The sequence below is a fragment of the Acromyrmex echinatior genome, chromosome 3 (genome assembly GCF_024713525.1).
Source record: "Acromyrmex echinatior isolate Ae372 chromosome 3, ASM2471352v2, whole genome shotgun sequence".
Taxonomy (NCBI): domain Eukaryota; kingdom Metazoa; phylum Arthropoda; class Insecta; order Hymenoptera; family Formicidae; genus Acromyrmex; species Acromyrmex echinatior.
Window position 1 is genome coordinate 23,445,856 of NC_141854.1, and position 19,081 is coordinate 23,464,936.

A 19,081-nucleotide genomic window follows, 5' to 3' on the forward strand; every position below is an offset into this window, starting at 1 on the left:
CGGCCTTCTTACTTGTAAACGTTGTTGTGATACTTGTTGTAGCTCGCGTAGGCCAATAACACACCGAATCCTGGTCCTAGAGAGAAGAATACTTGCGTCGCCGCGTCCACCCACACCTAGAAAAAAGAGCGGAAAGAATATCCTCATAAAAGCGACAAAACATAGTCCTACACATAATAAAAAATATAATAGATAAGTTTCGTAAAAAAAAAAAAACAGAAATTACAAATTGTTTTACTCTTTTATATCTTCAATTGATTTCTGTTAACGTACATTTAAAATTTTGTAAAAAATAAGCGATATAAATTATTTACGCACAACAAGAAAAGAAAGAAAATCTTTAATAGTCAAACTGGATCTTATTTAATGCTACCAGTAGATTTTAAGAATCCACATATGTATATATACACGTAGTTTAGAAGCTTCAGTTTCTCATTATTTGAATGTGTCTATAAGATATTAATAATTTTCATAAATTATTTTCGCAAGTATTGTATATTAATCACATATTTACTATAACGAGCGATACATGTATATATAAAAAAAAGCATTGTGTAAGTATACAACTGCATTTAAAAAAATCTAATTCCCCGAAGAAGAGAGAGCAAAGGAAAAAGAGGAGCACCAGCTAATACATCAGTCTGATTCTTCTCGTATATCCACGGATTAGCGGTGATCAACAAATCCACTTTCTCACTGGTATAAAACCCACTTTAGCAACGATGGTAAGCGGCTAAAGTCGCCGTCGTCATCGTCCGTGGAATGCATTCCACGCGCGAAGCACGAGGATCGGCGTGCGTTCTAACGTTCTAGCGTGTGCCCTACCAGACTTTAATGTTCATTATGACAGCTACACAGAGTTTCCATTTTCACCGTCGTCAGTTAACCCTGCACGTTCCTTTTACTCCATTTTTCCCCATACCTCGGCCGCCTCGGCCACCATACCCGATCTCTCCCCTGCTCGCTTCCACTCTCGAACTCGCTCGCGATCCTATAAATGCATTAGCTTCCAAAGTTTTCTCCTTTTGTCACTGCCGCGGGAATACGTCGCGGTTCGTGGTAATCCAGGTCAACGGCAATAAAACAATAATCACGAGCGCGACCGATACTTTCCTTTTATATAGTTTTATTAAAAAATAAATTCCATATTGTGAACGAACAATTTTTCAATGCTTCGTAAAAGAGTAATGTTTTCTATATTACAACATATGCTTAAATAATTAATATTTCGTATAGTTTATTTCTTATCCTTAATCACACGAGATTTAGTTGTGTAATAAAATGGAATTATAAATTACTTTTAATCATTATTAAGTAGCAACTACATATTAATTTTATTGATTAATTGTGATTATTAACTTTATTTAAGTTTATTTATTATTAATTTTTTTAAATTTTGACAAAATATATTTATCTAAAACTTTCTTAATCAATTTCACGAAATTTCAGTTATATACTATTTTATTTGTGTGAAGTGTAACTAATGTATACTAGTTCCAGCTACAAAGAGTAGACTATAATAAATTGGATAAAAATTTACTTCTTAAAAGTCATGCTAAATATTTCAAATATTGCGTACACATCATACAATACCAAAACATTACGTACATACCTCTGCCTTCGTGATAACGTTGAAATTTGGACTGAGATAATAACGAATTCCCTCCATACTGCCCGGCAAAGTGACACCTCTTATTAGCAAAATTAGCAGAACTGCATAAGGGAAAAGAGCGGTAAACCAGACTACCTGTAACACAAAAGAATCATTCGGTCTATAATTGTATCCTCATAATTGGAAATACATATACATAATAAGATAATAAGATATAAATATATATATCTTAGATAGCTTAGATACTTGATAGAGCTCTGAGTTTTATGGTGCTTTATTATAGATCTTCGCAAAAATATGCCTCGTCGAGACTCACTTTAGGATCTCGAATCTCTGATGAGGCATTCAGCTTACCTTGCCGGATGTTGAGATGCCCTTCCACAGAGAAAAGTAGCAGACCAAATAGACCACGAGCAAGCATAGCGCGATGTCCCACTTAATGGCACCAAGGTCGTGCAAACCCTCGCTTTGGTGTAGCTCCAGAATAGCGCGACTTAAGGAAAAAAAGTTTTGTAATTTGTGGAGATATTGAATAAATGAATTGCTTAAAAAAAGAAAGATTTATATTTAATATTAATAATACGTTATCGTCTAATAATTGCAACAATAAGACAAAAATTCAAAGTATATAAAAATGTATATTTAACTTAATATTTAAAAAGTACTTTTCATAATATATTATAATCGTTTTTATTACATTATAGTTTTATTAGAATAAATTTAAATTAACAAGATAATGAAATAGTTCAATATTTAAGATTAAACGTCTAATTCTTTAAGTATTATTCAAATGTGAGAATTATCGACTATTTTAAATTATGCATATTTAAACATTTTTTGCGTTACACATAAATTAATTTTTCGCTAAGAATGCGAATTTTCTAAAAACTCTAATCGTTTGCTAATCATTTACCAAACATTAAGTATTAATATGAAACATCAAAGACGAATTTTGTTTTCATACGAAATGTCACTCACTTGAAGTATTCATGCGCAGCACTTGTATAATTATCCATTGTACTTTGAACAGCAGCATCCGATCCTAAATCGACCAGCAACCGAGTGGTATTTCCAAAATTCTCATTAATCTCGCTGTTCATATCCGCGAGTGCGTATGAGATATTCGCGTCGAACTCGCGACACAATGGTGTGTTCCAATCATTGTCACAGGAGGTCCACGGCAGCATCGTGGCGAACGAGGCGAAGAAATAGCGAAGCGACCAGGCGATGATGACGTTATAGTAAAAATCAACGTAAAACGCGATTAGGACCACCGCGTATCCGATACCTGATCAAGAACAATACATGTTTTCAGACCGAACAATCCGTCGCACGGTGATAAAAGCTATTTTAGCTTGAAAAAAAAATTTAGTTTCTATTTTTATATTTCCAATGTCGTCTAATAATTAATGTACAGATTTTTAGTGATTGTACTAAAACGATTTAAATTTAAATAAGAAACTTATTGTATTAATCGATGAGATTATTGCTAATCTTATTTCTATTTAAAAGGTAATTATGAATATCATAATTCAATATATAACAAAGGATTTACATTTTTATTGTAAAAATTTTACTATCTAAAAATTCTTTTTAAACTATTTGTTGCCTCCTTGCTATCGTATGTGGATCTCAGTGCGATGTGATCTCTGTAATCTGTGAAGTATAAGATTACTAAACAAATTAGCACGATAATTGCGTAGACGCGAAAAAAATCGAGACCAGCCCGGCAGAAACATTAGAAACACACCGTCCTTCCTATGAATATGTTATTTCTTACGCATACATATATTGTATACAAATGACCTTCTCTACGGTAAGATCTCTATGGTAAGATCGCGCATACTACAATACGTATGTACGTATATGTTAGATGCGTTTATCGCACGACGCAGAAATACGACGATGCAGGATCTCGATCGATCATACGGCGATCAACGGTCGGACAGACAGATGGGGCGAAATTGTGGCTGTGGAAATGAAGTTGGAAATCGGCGGAAATGGAGGCTCTTTATGCGGAGAAGTACCGGTCGCGTTTCTCGCATCCTACGATTCTCTCGGATTTATACGTCTCGCATAAAGTACTCAATCGCGGCTATGTATTACGAGAGATCTGTGAAGCAAAGAATATATACACACACACACACAATATATTACATATATATATATATATATATATATATTTAATCTCATACATATGTGTATGTTGTATGTATGTATGAGATCATAAACATATCGCTCCTTTATTTCAAAAAAGTTAAGTTTTCTAAAAAAGGGAAAAACTATTTCAACTTGATAGAAAATGATTGATTAATCAAATAATATCAACAAAAAGAATATATTATCATAATCAAATGTCATTTTTGTTTTACAGTTCTTAAAAAAAACAATCATTTCGAGTTGTGACGATTTTGATGATTCTTTTTTAAAAATCACCTTCTTTTTTAAAAAAAAAGCACTATGATAATTTTGACAATTTTTTATAAAATTTAGTTAAATTTTTATACTTGATAGAGTAATGCTTATCTATTTTATTCATGATAATAACTAAAAAATTACATTTTTTTTTAGTCGTGTCGTTTTTTAAGTAATTGCGATGTGTTTGTCATTGTAGTATATATATATATGTATATACTTTTTAGATATACATATATAATAATATAGATACATATACGTATATATTTATAATATACATACATATATGTATATACATTGTATATATTTCGTTTCTTCAGCTTCTGTGCGCCAAAATCGGACGATCGTCTATGCGGTTCGAATAGCTGGAAAAAGGGAAAGATCACGAAGATAGAAAGGAGACCGACTTGGAATACCAATATCCGAGGACTGGTGAAGAGAGAAAGCGAGCTAGAATATAATGAGAGTAAAAAGGGCCATTTCAGCTCTCAAGCTTTTGAAAAGATTTTTCCGAACGATTCGCGCGGATTTCTACTCTCACGGGTGAGAATATATACAGGAAATATATATACGTACATACACTTTAAAAAATATCGGTGTGGGTTTAACACACACCATGCAATGTCTAGGTATATAATTCTCAGCGTGTTGGTGTCAATATTAATACCACAGTAAAAGTTATATAGATACTACATTGTGTGTGTGTGTGTGTGTGTGTATGTGTGTATCTTAATTGTCACAAGATATATATATCTCATAAATTCCACAGCGCACAATCGACACGTATATAAGAAGATTCAATGATCAGCACCATTACGCGCTTCCACGACCTTCGGAAAAGCTATAAACTTATAAATGTATCCATGTACGTTTCACGATGGAAATGATGATCGAAAAAAAAAACGAATTCTATTATCATTAAATTAAACAATTGCATTCTGAGAATTTTAGTCATGACAATAGAATAACTATTGACGCTAGAATTGACGCTAAACAGGAATAAAAAGATTAAGTCGAATTGTGTGTATTCATAAATTACTATACTATTAGCTATACTTATGTCATTATGTCGCCGAACATTATTATGTTTCATAACATCTAAAGATTGTTCATATATGATTAAATAAGTAATGCAACATGATTTTGTAATGCGTCGTTAATGCAATATTTTTTCATTGCCATCAATTTGTAAGAATCGATGATTTTACTTTCGAGAATTGAAATGCGAATAGATATTTCTTTATTTTCCTCTGCTTTAGATTTACATTAAGCGGCTATAACTCTCTTTATAATTAAAATGTATTTGTAAATCATGAATGAAATGTTATGATATTTTAGAATTAGAGGAAAATAATGATCGCATAGATATGAAGACTAATACTCGATTAGAAAAATTTACTATTTATTTGCCAGAATAAATAGCACACACTGACTGTAATATTCGAGTAATTATACTCAATTTGCATTATATAAACATTTGAAATCACCGTATCTCTGTTATTATCTTAAAAAATTATTTAAAAAAATAAAAAATTATGATAACTTCATTGTAATATAATATTTATATATTTACCTTTGAAAAGCGGTACCAACCGACCCCAACAGGTGATAGCACCCTTCCTGTTGAATTGACCGAGAGCGAGCTCCATGTAAAATAGAGGAATACCACCGACCACTAACATCACGCAGTAGGGAACCAGAAATGCACCTGCAAAGAGAAGTGTAAACGAGCCTATTTAGAAGCAGACACACGCTCGATTGTTAGTTTAACACTAACTTACCAAAGCAGTTAAAATGATTGATTTGTAACTTTTTAAAATAAATTTATGACAGTGCATTTTTTAAGATTTTCTATCTATTTTTGGTGCAATATTTAAATGATTAACGTTTAAAGAAAATATTGTAATTTAATATACACTTTGTTTTTTAAAAAAGCTTTTTAACTTCATATGCTTTGTCATTGACCTTTGTTGATTTTACTTTAAATTTTAATTCTCTCCATTTATAGATTCTTATTATTTTAAATGATTAAACTAATCTATTCACTTTGCTCCTTCTGAAAATCGGACATTAAACGTCATTAATTTTAGCATTAAAATATGAAGTAATTAGTCACAAAATTGAAGATAAATGAATAAAAATATTTGAAGCACTTTTTATAAAACACATGCACGATGTATATTTTTGAATTCCTTTTCCGATATTAAATCAATTGCAACGTTACAAGAAAATGTCCTAAAACTCCGTTTAACCAATTTTGCCGATTTCATACATGTTCATTTCACGTTTTTATTAGAACGATATATGATTACAATAATCAAATGTATCTTTAATTATTATTAGTATATTCAATTAATGACTCTCATAATAATGCGATTCTATCTGATCATAGTTCAACTTTTTGATGTAACTTCTTGATCAGACGAGATCTGATTACTCTTCCGTCCATCAGACGTCTATCTAGAGCGAAAAGTCTTGCGAAAAAAAAGTTGAATTTTAAGACAAGAGGCCATTGTGTGATAAAATAATACAGTTATTGTGCAATCTAGGAAGCAGGAAAGGAAGAAGAGGCTTTCTGGAAAAGTGACCGTACAAGAAGGAAGCGAAGTTAAAAGGTGAGCAAATTAGAGGACAAAAGGTGGGCATGTAGCCGCTAAGAAACTATTAAAGAATTGAAACTATCAAAGTTTACTTTAAGAGACGCGCTTTTTTCAGTTCGATAAAGATTTACTCCATTGAAGAATTATGATACGAAATTTGAAAAGTTAATATAATCGAAAATTCTTTACTGCTTATGAAAATTGTAAGTTAATGCTGTATTCAATAATATGTATATTTTTTAAATTAAAATAGATTTTATAATATACATTTTTTTGACAATAATAGTATTATTATCTTTTATTTAAAGATTATTTTTATATAATGACAAAAATAAAAATTAAATTTTATTTATATTCTCCCAGAAAGCAAAAATAAGAGCCGTATTATGTATTCCTCGCCGGTCGATCAATTCTTGTTTTACTGTCGCGCTATCTATGAAACTTTAAGCAATCGGAATTATAAAAATTCCTTTTCGGGAATCATTTTTTGGGAAAGTTCCGGTTCACCATTCCTGTCAGTCTGACGATCGACTCAGTCGCGTCACCATGTTAATGTCACCTTGCCGCATTTCCGAAAGTTGACTATCGAATTACGTGCCTAAAAGCACCTCGCTACCGGTGCTCTAAATAACGCACAATGCAGTTATGGAACTAACCCGCTGGTATGAGTGCGTCACATTTTTTCACTGGTTTCTCTCTGAGCGGCGTGTATTATCTTTCTGCCTATGTGTACACTGATTCCTCCATATAATACGGAATAAATTTACACAATATTCAACGTTCCCCCCCCCCCACCAAAAAAACAATTTATTTAAGCGATATCGCGAATCAACGTACTGTGTGAACAAATAATGACATCATGATCATAATTTTTATATTATTACAATTTCATTATTTCATATTTATACAATTACAAAATATTATTACAATTACAAAATATCTTTTTTAAAAATATTAACTAAAAAATATTAAATATTAATGTAATTCGAAAAATTCTTAAAATATATATGTAAATACACTGTTTACGTTGATCTATAGAGGAAAATCGATCGAGAAACTTAGAAATATACGTAGAGATGAAAAAATAAAGTTTGAAATATTTGTTATATATATTAAATAATTAAGCATATGTTATTTATTTTATTTATATATTAAACATGCAATAAATTATCAATCAATATTTGACTTCTTCTTTATAGATAACAATCTATAATCTATATTTTTATTATGCAATTTTTATTCCATACTGACAAAAAATTTTGTTAACTACACCGTTCTTCATTGCTCGCATTGCATAAATAAATGGTAATATATAGATGCGATCAAAAAGAGAATAGCGAGAGACTATACTTGATCTTCCTTCTTAACTCCAACGGAACTTCCGTTCCGTACCCATGGAGATGTAATCGCATTAAGAAGGATATTGTCGTTGAGCAACCTTGATTAATTTCTTCTTGTCCCTGCCTGAGCGCAAATCGTCGATCGATCGTACTAAAAATTATATTTTCACAAAGTAGGCTATTCATCATTGGATGGCTCCATTACGCGAAAAATTAGTTATAAGTTATAATTAAAATCGTGATCCAATCTAATGCGCTTTTAATATACTTAAACAAAATTGAAATCAACATATCTGTCAAATGTATTATATATATATATTCACTTCTTTTTTATAAAATATAAAGTTCTTAGTAGTATAATTGATAATATTTTTATTTTGTAAGAAGGCAAATTCGCAAAACATCAAATATTGGACAAAAATTAATTCCAAAATCTGGAGCAAAGATTTCTCCTCTCTTTCTTTCTGTCTCTCTTGTCTTGACATGTCGCTAACGTCGAGAGCAAACGTCCGGCTCCGGACAACAGTTCCGCTCAATTTTCTCCCTTTGAACTCGAGCATGCACTCACGCAAAGGCTTAGTGCTTAAAGCTGCATTTTACGCCCGAACAAAGGCGAAAAGTTCATTCGAATGAAACGTAATGCATTCTCGCGAAATAATCGCGCCAATTGTAGCCCGTCGATCGGAATACGCTTTCACCGAAAGGTATACGAGGGTCTAGGTCGAGTTGCTGATGTGCTGATGTCGCCCATTAACAAAATTCAACTTGTATTATTTTGAAGATTTTACTTTGAAAAGAAAGAAAGTGCATTTCTTAAGTATAAATATTAAAAATATCGTAATAGTTTATGTCATATTTCTATCTTATAATTTATATCGTTCGAATCATCCTATAAAAATCGACTAATTAACACTAAAATCTCCGATAACAAATGGTTTGGAAGAGGTTGCATTCACTAATTTTATGCAAAGATTATTGTATAAGCTAGAGTTTTAATATTAAACATATGATTAAATTAAAAAATAATATGGCATATCCAATCTAATTTGATTGCTAATAACTTTTAAAGATGAACATAAAAACATTTCTTTCACTTAAAACGCCACATATTAAAAAATATAATGATAGTAAACAATATGTACCTTTATTTATAAAAAAGTTAGAAGAAATGGAAAGAGCATTGGAAAAAAAATTAGATATCCCATATCAAAAAGATATATGTAATATATCTGAGTATATGTAAAAATTCTGTAATAATTCTGAATATATGTAAAATAAATTTTTTTTTGTGATGTAATACTATATATCTTTAAGTTTTAATTCTAAAAACTCTTCGAGATGATGTATTAATGCTGAATCAATTGCTTGCTATACATGACAAATTAATTCCGTTCACCTATTTGAATAACTAAATTATTATGATATTCTGCATGTATACAGCAGTAAAAAAATCGCACGGCATGCTAACAGCGTAAAAAAATTACAGCACAAATCTCTCTCATAATATTATATTAACTTCCTCATAGATGACATTGCGCAAGGCTATCCGATAATTGTCGATTGAGTAATCTGTATCGATACGACAAACCGGTCTAAAATTTTAATTAGCATTTACATGAATAATATCAAGATACATTAATCAAAGGCGTGAAAACGTCACTTTTGTCAGTAATAAGAAGTTTTATGTTTAATCAAACGAAGTCTAAATTATAAGAAATAACTGGACAATTTCAAGGAAAACGCAAATGTCTGATTGATCAAACATGCAGGACGAGTATCATTGTGATAAATATTCAAGGAAATATTTTGTATTTCTCTATAAATGTGAGTAACTATACTTAATTATGAAGTTATTTAAATGGAAAATTGTATCAAATTTTTTTTATAAACATCTTGATCAGATAAAATATTCTTATTTTAATTTGTTTAAAAAATTTTTTATTTATTTTAAATATTTAAATATTTTAATTTATTTTTTTAATTATAAAATACTTAAATAAAAAAAATATTGTTTTACAAAACATCATATAATGTATTATAAAAATTTGAAATATAATTTTGGTCTTTCGAAAACATTTCACATGTGATTCATACAATATTATTATATTTGTACTTATAATCTCTTCTACAATCTTTTATTAATGTTATAAGTTTTGATTATTTCAAAATCAATTTAAAAACGCGATTCTTTTCCTGTATTAAAGATACAAAAATATAAAAATATAATATTTATGTTAATTAAATACATGTTAATTAAAAATATATATGTTGAAAATATTATATATTTAATATTATAAAATTAAGATTTTTTTTTTATTCAACCAAGCATATCAAGTTATTTTATATCAAAATTGAAAGACGAAAGTTTATCAGTTTGAATTCTTCCAAACAATTCACATAACTTTTATTGTTTCAATCAGAAATTTTTGCAATATCTGCTGCATTATCTCAATTTGCTGCAGTTTATTCAAAATCGCGAGAGGAATCGCGTTGCGTTTACATAAAAGTCTACGGATAAAAAGTTGCCGTAGTAACAAACACGAATGATAGGTAACCATACGAGCTGCTCCGAATTATAATCATGAAACAACACGTTAATAACGCCTCCCGTAGGGCGATAACGACGCAGCCGCCATCCGACAGGGTGCAGCGGCGTCGCGCACGTCCATGATCAAAGGCCTGCGTCCCGAATGGGAAATTATAATTAATTAAGGTAATTGGAAATTAGCGACCGATCTTGCCCATCCTAATGGCGCGGAGCCGCGCGCTCTACTCCGCTCTTAATTGAGTTAGCAGCCGCTTTTGAGGAGCCTCTGTATCACTGACAGCGGCCCTAATCGCATTCCTACTGGGGACTCGATAGAACCGGTACTAATGGCGTCGTCACCGTCGTCGTCGTCGTCGTCGTCGTCGTCGCCGCAGCGAGGCTTAACAAAAGTCAATAAGATTGAAGCCAACCGTTTTCCAAGAGATCGATCTCTCCGAGAACGAGAAGCGGGAAATTTCGCATAAAAGTGAGATCGGTAATTCTTGATGGAAAACAAGGCAATGTAGATATGCGAGACGGATTGATAATCGCAAATGCTTATATTAATTTAAAATTAAAAATGTATGTTCAACGTATCTCACATGTAGTGTACGGATTTATGTAAACTGAAGAAAATGTACTAAATTTTAATAAATATTTGTTTAAATAATACTAATTAAATATTTATTAAATGTAAATATATATATTCATTTTTAGTCTCTTTTTTCTCAAAATTGAAATCAATTACAGGACCATTTAGTATCGAAAATGATGGGATTCGAAGTTAAGTTTAAAAAAATAAAAGCTTTATTTTAAACAAATTTTAATTTTTTACCATGAATTTCAATTTTAGATTTAGTTACAAAAATACTTAACAAACTTACAAAGACTGCATTTGATTAAATATCCGAGAAGAAAATTAATTTCTAAATGTTCAGAAAATATCATATTATATAGATTTATTTTATTAATATTTGTTTCTATAATTTGTGTAAATCTTGTACTAGATAGCAGGGTGACGTTGTTTGTCGTCATTTTGACGTCTTTGATAACATTAGCTTGTTATCTGAAATATATATGAGAAAATCACGAGAATATTACTTCATAATTTTCGTAGATCTGTTAATAATATTAGATTGTTCAAATTTAATTGTTATTTTATTGCTTTTGATTCGCATGGCTATTATTATTTCGTCAACACTTATTCCAAAACTTATTAGAAACGCCATAATTTGAATTTTGAATTATCTAAAATTCTTCGATTATATCATTTAGATGATTTAAATATAACGATTTTCTCGTAATAATAATATATAATCATTAAATGAGATGTTACATAATATTAGGTATTTAAATGGAAAAATACAAAAATATTATAATTACTCAATTATATTTTTAAAATAATTGTAATAACATCTCCAAAGGTATGTGCAAAATAACTTTATTATCATTGTACAATTGTTCCTCTTCTATAATAAGCAAAGACGTGAATTGATTGCAATACGAGAAAGATAAACTGCTAATTATTACACTACAAGAAATCAGATAATTTATTCTAATTTATTTGCAATACTAACGTTAACTGATAAATCATTCTTTCTTAGTCTTAAAGCATTATGCAAATGTAATGTTAGTGTATAAGGTATATGAGATGTCAAGGCGGAATATTCGTATAACATGTTAACTATTTATAAAATCTACATACCGCAAGCGATACAATATATATTGGATTAAAAAAAAATTTGTAACATTACTTCATTTTTATCATGTTTTAAAAAAAAATTTGGCAGTTATATAATATTTGATAAAACAAAATTTCAGTTTTAAGAATTTGTTTTCTAATTGTGATACGCGATGATTTTTAATGATGGAGTTAGGAACAATCAAAGTCAAAATGCTTCTTTTATTTAATCTACTAAATTCACAGAATTTTCAGAATTCTTATTATAAACAAAAGTGAATTATTTCAAATAAAAGAAACTCGAGCGATGACCGCACAATTTTAATTGTTTTCACACTTGGCTGCTCCCATTAAAAAATGAAGAAAAGGCTTAATATCGTTATAAGTGCTCCGCGATTTACGAAGCTTCTCGCCCTGTTAAATTACTACTCCTCTATAATTATAACTAATTTGGGCACCAGCAGAGATGCTGTTGTCGTTAGGAATCTTTGCCGAGCGAAGTCTAAATTCCGAGGTCATTTTCTGCGAGGTAAATGCCAATTAGCCAACCGGTTAGCACGGCATTGCTTGCCGGCTGGAGTACATTACTCGACGACGCGTAACACCCAACCCTCGTCATATTAACTTAACAGCGAAATAACGTCCGACGATGTTGCGATGCAGTTGACGAAATTTTCCCTCCGCATATGAGTATATTGAAAAAAATGAAGCGGATTTTCCCGTGCCAAGCAAATCGCTACGCAAAAGAATGCAATAAAAAAATAGAAGAAAACTAAGAATGTCAAGGGTATCGTTATAAGAGTGAAATTGAAGGAAGACACAGTAAATTTTATAGTTCAGCCATTTGTATCTTTCCGTTCAATTAATTTTGAATTTAAATCTGAATTAATTATCTTGCTGAAAACGACACTCAACCGTAATGATGAATAATGTTTTCCGTGATGTAAATAAATGATTCATAATGAAATGTTTTCCACATTAACGCAAGTATGAAACCCGTAACTCTGGAGATCTGATGGAAGAATAATAATTACACCCCAGGGCATAGTGTTTTAATATACGTTCTTGATGCAAATTTATAATATCAGTTTCGACCGATTAGAATCGACCAATTTTTCATATCTCGGTTTCAGAGAAGGAGAATCATTCCGCAAATCGAGACAAACGCAATCGGACACGGGTGGACCCCAGTCATAATTCTGACCGATGATTTCCAATCCCGTGTATTCTTAAAGCGCAAAAAACGCGTGAAATAATGTCAGTTTTCGCGATCAATGATGCGAAAAATTACAAAGCTCGTGGAAGGCGCTGGGAAACGTTTGCTTAGGCGAAATCGCGGTTCTCGTTACTCGTAACAAATACGAGCGTTGGAATGAGGTAATGGGTGAAAAGGTGGATTATTGAAATCGTATTCCTGCCACTGCATACGTCAATGACAGGGAGGAGCACTCAACTTGTGCGAAATAATCGAAAATAAACCGCGCGGAAATCGCGTCATACGTTGCAATTGCACTCGCTCGTTCCCTCAGACAGATATATGTACTTACCACCACCGTTCTTGTAGCAAAGGTACGGGAATCGCCACACATTAGCGAGATCGACGGCGAACCCGATGACTGATAATAAGAAATCGAGCTTTCCCGACCAAGTCTCTCTACCGTCACCGGCGTTGACGCCCTTCGCAGCATTTTTTATCACCGTCGACGACATCCTTCCGGTACCTGCAAAGCAACAATAATAAACATGCTATCTCTGACTCATAATTACATTCTACAGTGTTAACATGGGAGAAAAATGTGATTGCATAAATTGGAAACATGGATTCAAACACCAAATTTCAAATTCAATCACAGAAAGATAATATAAATCTGATACTTATAATTAAATCTATTGAACATAATCGAGATTAGAAATTTTTTTTTGTTAGTATAATCATAATGGATGAGTAATAATAAAAATGCAATAAAAACATCAGGTGTTCCTATAAATATAACGTAATTATTTAAACTTTTGCGATTAATCAGACTAGATCTTAAATCTTAAAAACCAATTTAAAACCGTCATTAGAAATTTTCTATCGAGCAGAAATTGAGTCCGAATGAATTCAGTTGCCATTATATGCGCAATATTATATTTTGTATTCTTACATCATAATCAAAACATTTTTCTTATTAAAGTTCCTTTGATAATTTATTAATATATACTGAAAGTTATTAATAATTTATTGTCCAGTTGAGATAATTGTTAAAATATAATACAATTCGAAATTTTCCCTTACTCTCAAAATTATTAGCTTTTCGGTACTCATTAATAAATTAAAAAAAAGATAATTGGAAATTTTCTTATCCTGAACCAAAAAAAAATTATATTACTGTCGGAAAAAAGATAGTACTTATATTTTGTTTAAGCGCAGAATTAAAAACACACGAATAAATGACGAATACATATTTCTCTGGGAAATTCAGGATTTAAAATGAGCTTCTCTTAAAAGTCTTGCTTGTGCAAATCAACGTAATTACGTAATCTTAGAGATACACGGTTTATGAACGAGTGCATAAATCTGCATGCCTACTGCGCTCGGAATTAGGCGCAAGGTCGCGAATGTGCGAAGAGCGAAAGGAACCGAGCGAAAGGAACCAAGCGAAAGGAAAGTGTAGTACGAATAGGGAAGCTAAGAGGAGGGATAGTAGAAAACGAATGATGGAGATGGAGATGGTAATAAATATGGAAAGAAAATCGACAATTCGACATACGTGTGCACGCAACTAAATATTATTATGTCACTTATTTCCATGTTGGCATAAAATATATACGTATCTTTACGGAAAAATTTACCTTAAAAATCACAAAGAAATCTAAAACTTACAGTCTGAGCACACAAATTGTCGTAATATTTACTTAAACTTGAGTTATAGACTAGAGTTATAAACTTGAGTTATATGTAAACAACGCACAAGCTTTGCATATAACATGCGATTTATTGCTGTGTTTCTTGGAATTCACACGTCAAATTTGCGCCAAAAGTGTGTGTTACTTATGTCTACAACTTAAGTCTAAGCGTTACAACGTTTCTTGTGTTCACATCTTTACCTACATAGAAAAAAACTTAAGAGAAAACCTAAAAAATATATGAAGTAAATTTAGATATTAGAAACTAATTTTTCGAACTAATTCTAATTTTTTAGAACTCTTCTAATTTTTTAGAACTTAATTTTTGTTGAAAGTAATATTAAAACTTATTTAAGAAAAAATTAAAAGAAACTAAAGAAACTTAAAAATTGTGAAGAATAACCGTCACAATTTTAAAGTTTATAATAAATTGTTCATTATTGCTTAAAGTTTTTTTTAAATAAATTGTAAAATCATAAATTCGAGGCAAGGTCCCTTTATGTGTAGAGAAGCTCGCCATTAAAAAATTATTTCATTAAAACACGAATGAAAAGTTACGTAAAGTTGTATCTTTTATTCTATCTTTTATTCTATGGATTTTATTTATGAGAAAATGCAGCACCATCGCATCCATCTAGTGGCGATGTCACATACTGTTCACATGAACTTTATACTAATTTAGCCTTACTTTAAAACTTAAGGGCGCTTCAAAAATTCTAGATACAATGGAAACAATAAAACTTTCAATTTTTCTAAGATTATTTTAAAGTCACTCATGAAATACTTCGAAATTCTCAAATTATTCTGGATCAATCTTTTACATTGTAAATTACCTCAAATTTGTTTAAGTAAACTCTTAATTACTTTTAAAAACCTTAACGTCATTTAAAGTAAATTTTTCCAAGGGTATGTGGGAGAGAGAAAGAGAAGGATGAGGGGGAGAGAGGAGCGCGTCGCGTGCGCGACGGGGCGCGGCGCGGGCGCGTGTAATTTGGCGACGACAAGTTATCGATAGCCCTTCAAGCGACAACGCTCGACGCCCCCAACGAGCCTCATTGTACCCCGTGACGGGTACCGGTCAAACAGCGTATATTTCAAAGGCGATCGCGGGCGATCCGGCCTCGAGGGGCCACTCGACGAGGGGTTTTCTGTCACGCGCACTGATCCACGCTTATCCACGCAGACCGACCCAGTTAATTGATATTCGGCGGTCGCGGAGACACCTACGAATGCGCGAAGATGGACGGCGACGAAAAATCACCCCCTCGCCACTGTCACTGCCGTCGCCGCGTCCGTCGCGAGATCGCTCGCACGCGTTTCCGTCGCGGCATCAGAAATCGGTTTGCTGAGAAAAAAAACTGATCGGTATAAATCGGTATAAATGAAAATAATAAATTGAATAATGAATTTAAAATTAGATCAGCACAACATTTAATCATCAGCTAAATAAAACATCAAAAATCAAACGCATAAATTAAATGCAGTCTATAAACATAAACTATTTAAAATATCCATATAAGAAATATCCATATAAGAACGAATATGATTTTATATGCATATTTCAATATTTTTATCATTTACTTCATTTTTAGTAAATTTTTTTTTAATTTGCAGATTTTGTTTGTAAATTCTTGAATAATACATGTTCGTTAAATAACGTGAGAATAGTTTTAACGTTGAGTAAAATTATACGGAAAGAATGGTTTTGCTGAAATATTTAAAATTTTAGTTAGGTACAAATCTGAAAATGATTGTAGGCTCCAATTGGAGATTATACGTATAGGTTGACGTGACGAGTCAACGAGCGATCTATTTGGAGTTTTCATGCGTAAGGTCGGTTAGGACAGCTGATTGGAGAGGAGCGAAGAGTCAATCGGTATAAAAGCGACAATGCAATAGATATGAAATCGAAATCAGCGAGAAAAGAATTATTGTAAAGAGTGTGAACGAAGAAATTATTAAATATAATGCTTTCTGTAACAGACGATAATTTACTTTAAGTAAGGCTATTCTTTGTATAATCTTCTTGGGCTTTTAATATTGAGCTTATAATTTTGTTTATATAATTTTGTTGTCATCAAAATAATTATATAGGACACTCAAACTGATTATAAAAATGTCAAAATTTTTAACAGTATTTCTCATGTTTGAAATTTGTACAAAATTTTAATGTTTCAACAAAATTATTTTCAGATTTGTATTTAGCTTAATTTTTAGATATACTTAAGCAAATTTTTTTTCTATGTGGTGTAATAAATGTAATAAATAAATTATTTAATTGATTAATTGCTTTACAGGAAATAGCTTTCGAAAAATGTTACTATTAAAAATATTATATTTAAACAGATTATTTAATCAAATTTTGTTACTCAATTTATTAACGTGTCTATTCTGTTTATCTATCACATCAATTATATATCAATTATATATAATGTTTCTCTTATAATAAAATGTTAAACATGTAAAAATCACTAAAAAATATGAGAAAATTTGGCGGAAAAGAATAGTCAACTTAAAATATTATCTAAAAAAGAAAAAGAGTAAAAAAGAAAATTTTCTTTTCTCTCCGTTTATCTTTAAAGTACGAACAATGACATTTTACTCGATGCATCATTAAGTCTTAACAAGTATTCCAAAACTTGTTTTAACGATGAATAATTAAAAGAAGATATAAGGATAATAGTTAAAAGAAGATATAAGGAAAGGAGTGATATAAAAATGATATTCTCTAGAAATCGAATTTATGTCGACATATTCCTAGAGCGGGACTCTCGTGTCTTTATTTAATCAGGGGCCGGTCTTTTTCCGTTAGGAAAATCTCTCGAATCCTAAGGAAGTATGAATTAATAAGCGTAACCGTGATCAGATTGCAAAGTAAACCACAAATAGTAATATATACACACGCACACGAGGACAAAGAGAACAACCGCAATGACGCGGAATCAATCGCTGTTGAGACTTCACTTTTTTTTTTCGACGTTTTTTTTCTATCGCATTTTTAAATTGGCCACACCTTAATTCTTGTAACAATACGAAACAGGTCTCATTTTCTTCTATAACTGGTATAACGCGATATTCGTTCTTGAAACAGCTAGACTTTTTATTACAAAAGATTTTTATTATCACAACTTTTAAGAACTATAAGCGAGAATTTATAGTTTGAAAAATTTGATGTAATATCAGATTTCTATTTTAATCTATATTTTATTTTACATACATTTCTTTTCTTTTTTAAATAATATTTTAAGTTTACTATTCTTTTTCGTCAAATTTTCTCACCTTTCGTTTCATTAAAATATTAAATTTTGGCAACGCTCACAAATTTTTTAAGATTAACTTATAATTTTATCTCAAATAGTTATTTATTATGAAATATCTTTTGCCGACAACTACCGTAATTAAACCAAATATTGCGTGTCAGTCTATTCTGAAAATTGTAGAAGAAATCAAGTTCAATCTTAATAATCATCTAAATCATTCGTGATGCAGTAACTATGTTTATTCAATTACACTCCAAAAACCTATATAAAAATAATAAAAAAATATGTTAGTAAAAATCAAGAAATCTATTCATAAGTAAATACGTAATATGCTTTCAAAAAAATATATACATATATAAAATTTCACCTATTCTTTAACATTGTTAACTAATTTATTAAAATTTATTGAAGATAAGTAATCTTACATAGAAAGTTTCATAATTTTTATATTTTTAATTACTTTCAAAATTATACTATCATAGCTGTTTGTGTACATCAAATCCAATTGTTAATGAAGAACTTACTTACTTATTACTTATACTATTTACTTATTATTTCTTTTAATGATAAAAAAAAAATACAAAATTAGATAAGCATTGTTCAATTCTGATATATTATTCACCTTTTAAAAAAACAATCAGAGATTTTGAAATAATATTTGTATGAAATGCATATGAGATAACATAATTTAAAGATGAATAGATACATAACATTTAATTATTCACGATTTGAAATACGCATACGTACACGTGAATAC

General features: G+C 30.7%; 2 protein-coding genes across 2 annotated transcripts in view; one reads left to right on the forward strand and one right to left on the reverse strand.

Annotated features, from left to right (window-relative positions):
- The window catches only part of DAT (Sodium-dependent dopamine transporter), a 31,056-nt gene that overhangs the window by 7,358 nt on the left and 4,617 nt on the right, over nt 1-19,081 (reverse strand). The window contains exons 2-7 of the mRNA XM_011051622.2: nt 13,723-13,896; nt 5,601-5,735; nt 2,591-2,900; nt 1,967-2,105; nt 1,613-1,747; nt 13-116 (exon numbers count right to left, since the gene is read on the reverse strand). Of these exons, the coding sequence (XP_011049924.1) occupies nt 13-116; nt 1,613-1,747; nt 1,967-2,105; nt 2,591-2,900; nt 5,601-5,735; nt 13,723-13,885 (986 nt within the window). The 5' untranslated portion in view covers nt 13,886-13,896. The remainder of the gene's footprint in view (nt 1-12; nt 117-1,612; nt 1,748-1,966; nt 2,106-2,590; nt 2,901-5,600; nt 5,736-13,722; nt 13,897-19,081) is intronic.
- LOC105143342 (uncharacterized) lies at nt 2,911-5,594 on the forward strand. The gene is made up of 3 exons (XM_011051621.2): nt 2,911-3,693; nt 4,348-4,570; nt 4,797-5,594. The coding sequence occupies exons 1-3, from the start codon at nt 3,440-3,442 to the stop codon at nt 4,872-4,874; spliced, it is 555 nt and encodes a 184-aa protein (XP_011049923.2). The 5' UTR covers nt 2,911-3,439; the 3' UTR covers nt 4,875-5,594.

Coding starts and splice junctions, on each gene's coding strand:
- LOC105143342 (XM_011051621.2), top strand. CDS start 3,440: ATGGTAAGATCGCGCATACTACAATACGTATGTACGTATATGTTAGAT. Junction 3,694..4,347: donor ATTTATACGTCTCGCATAAA/GTACTCAATCGC, acceptor TCGTTTCTTCAG/CTTCTGTGCGCCAAAATCGG. Junction 4,571..4,796: donor GCGGATTTCTACTCTCACGG/GTGAGAATATAT, acceptor TAAATTCCACAG/CGCACAATCGACACGTATAT.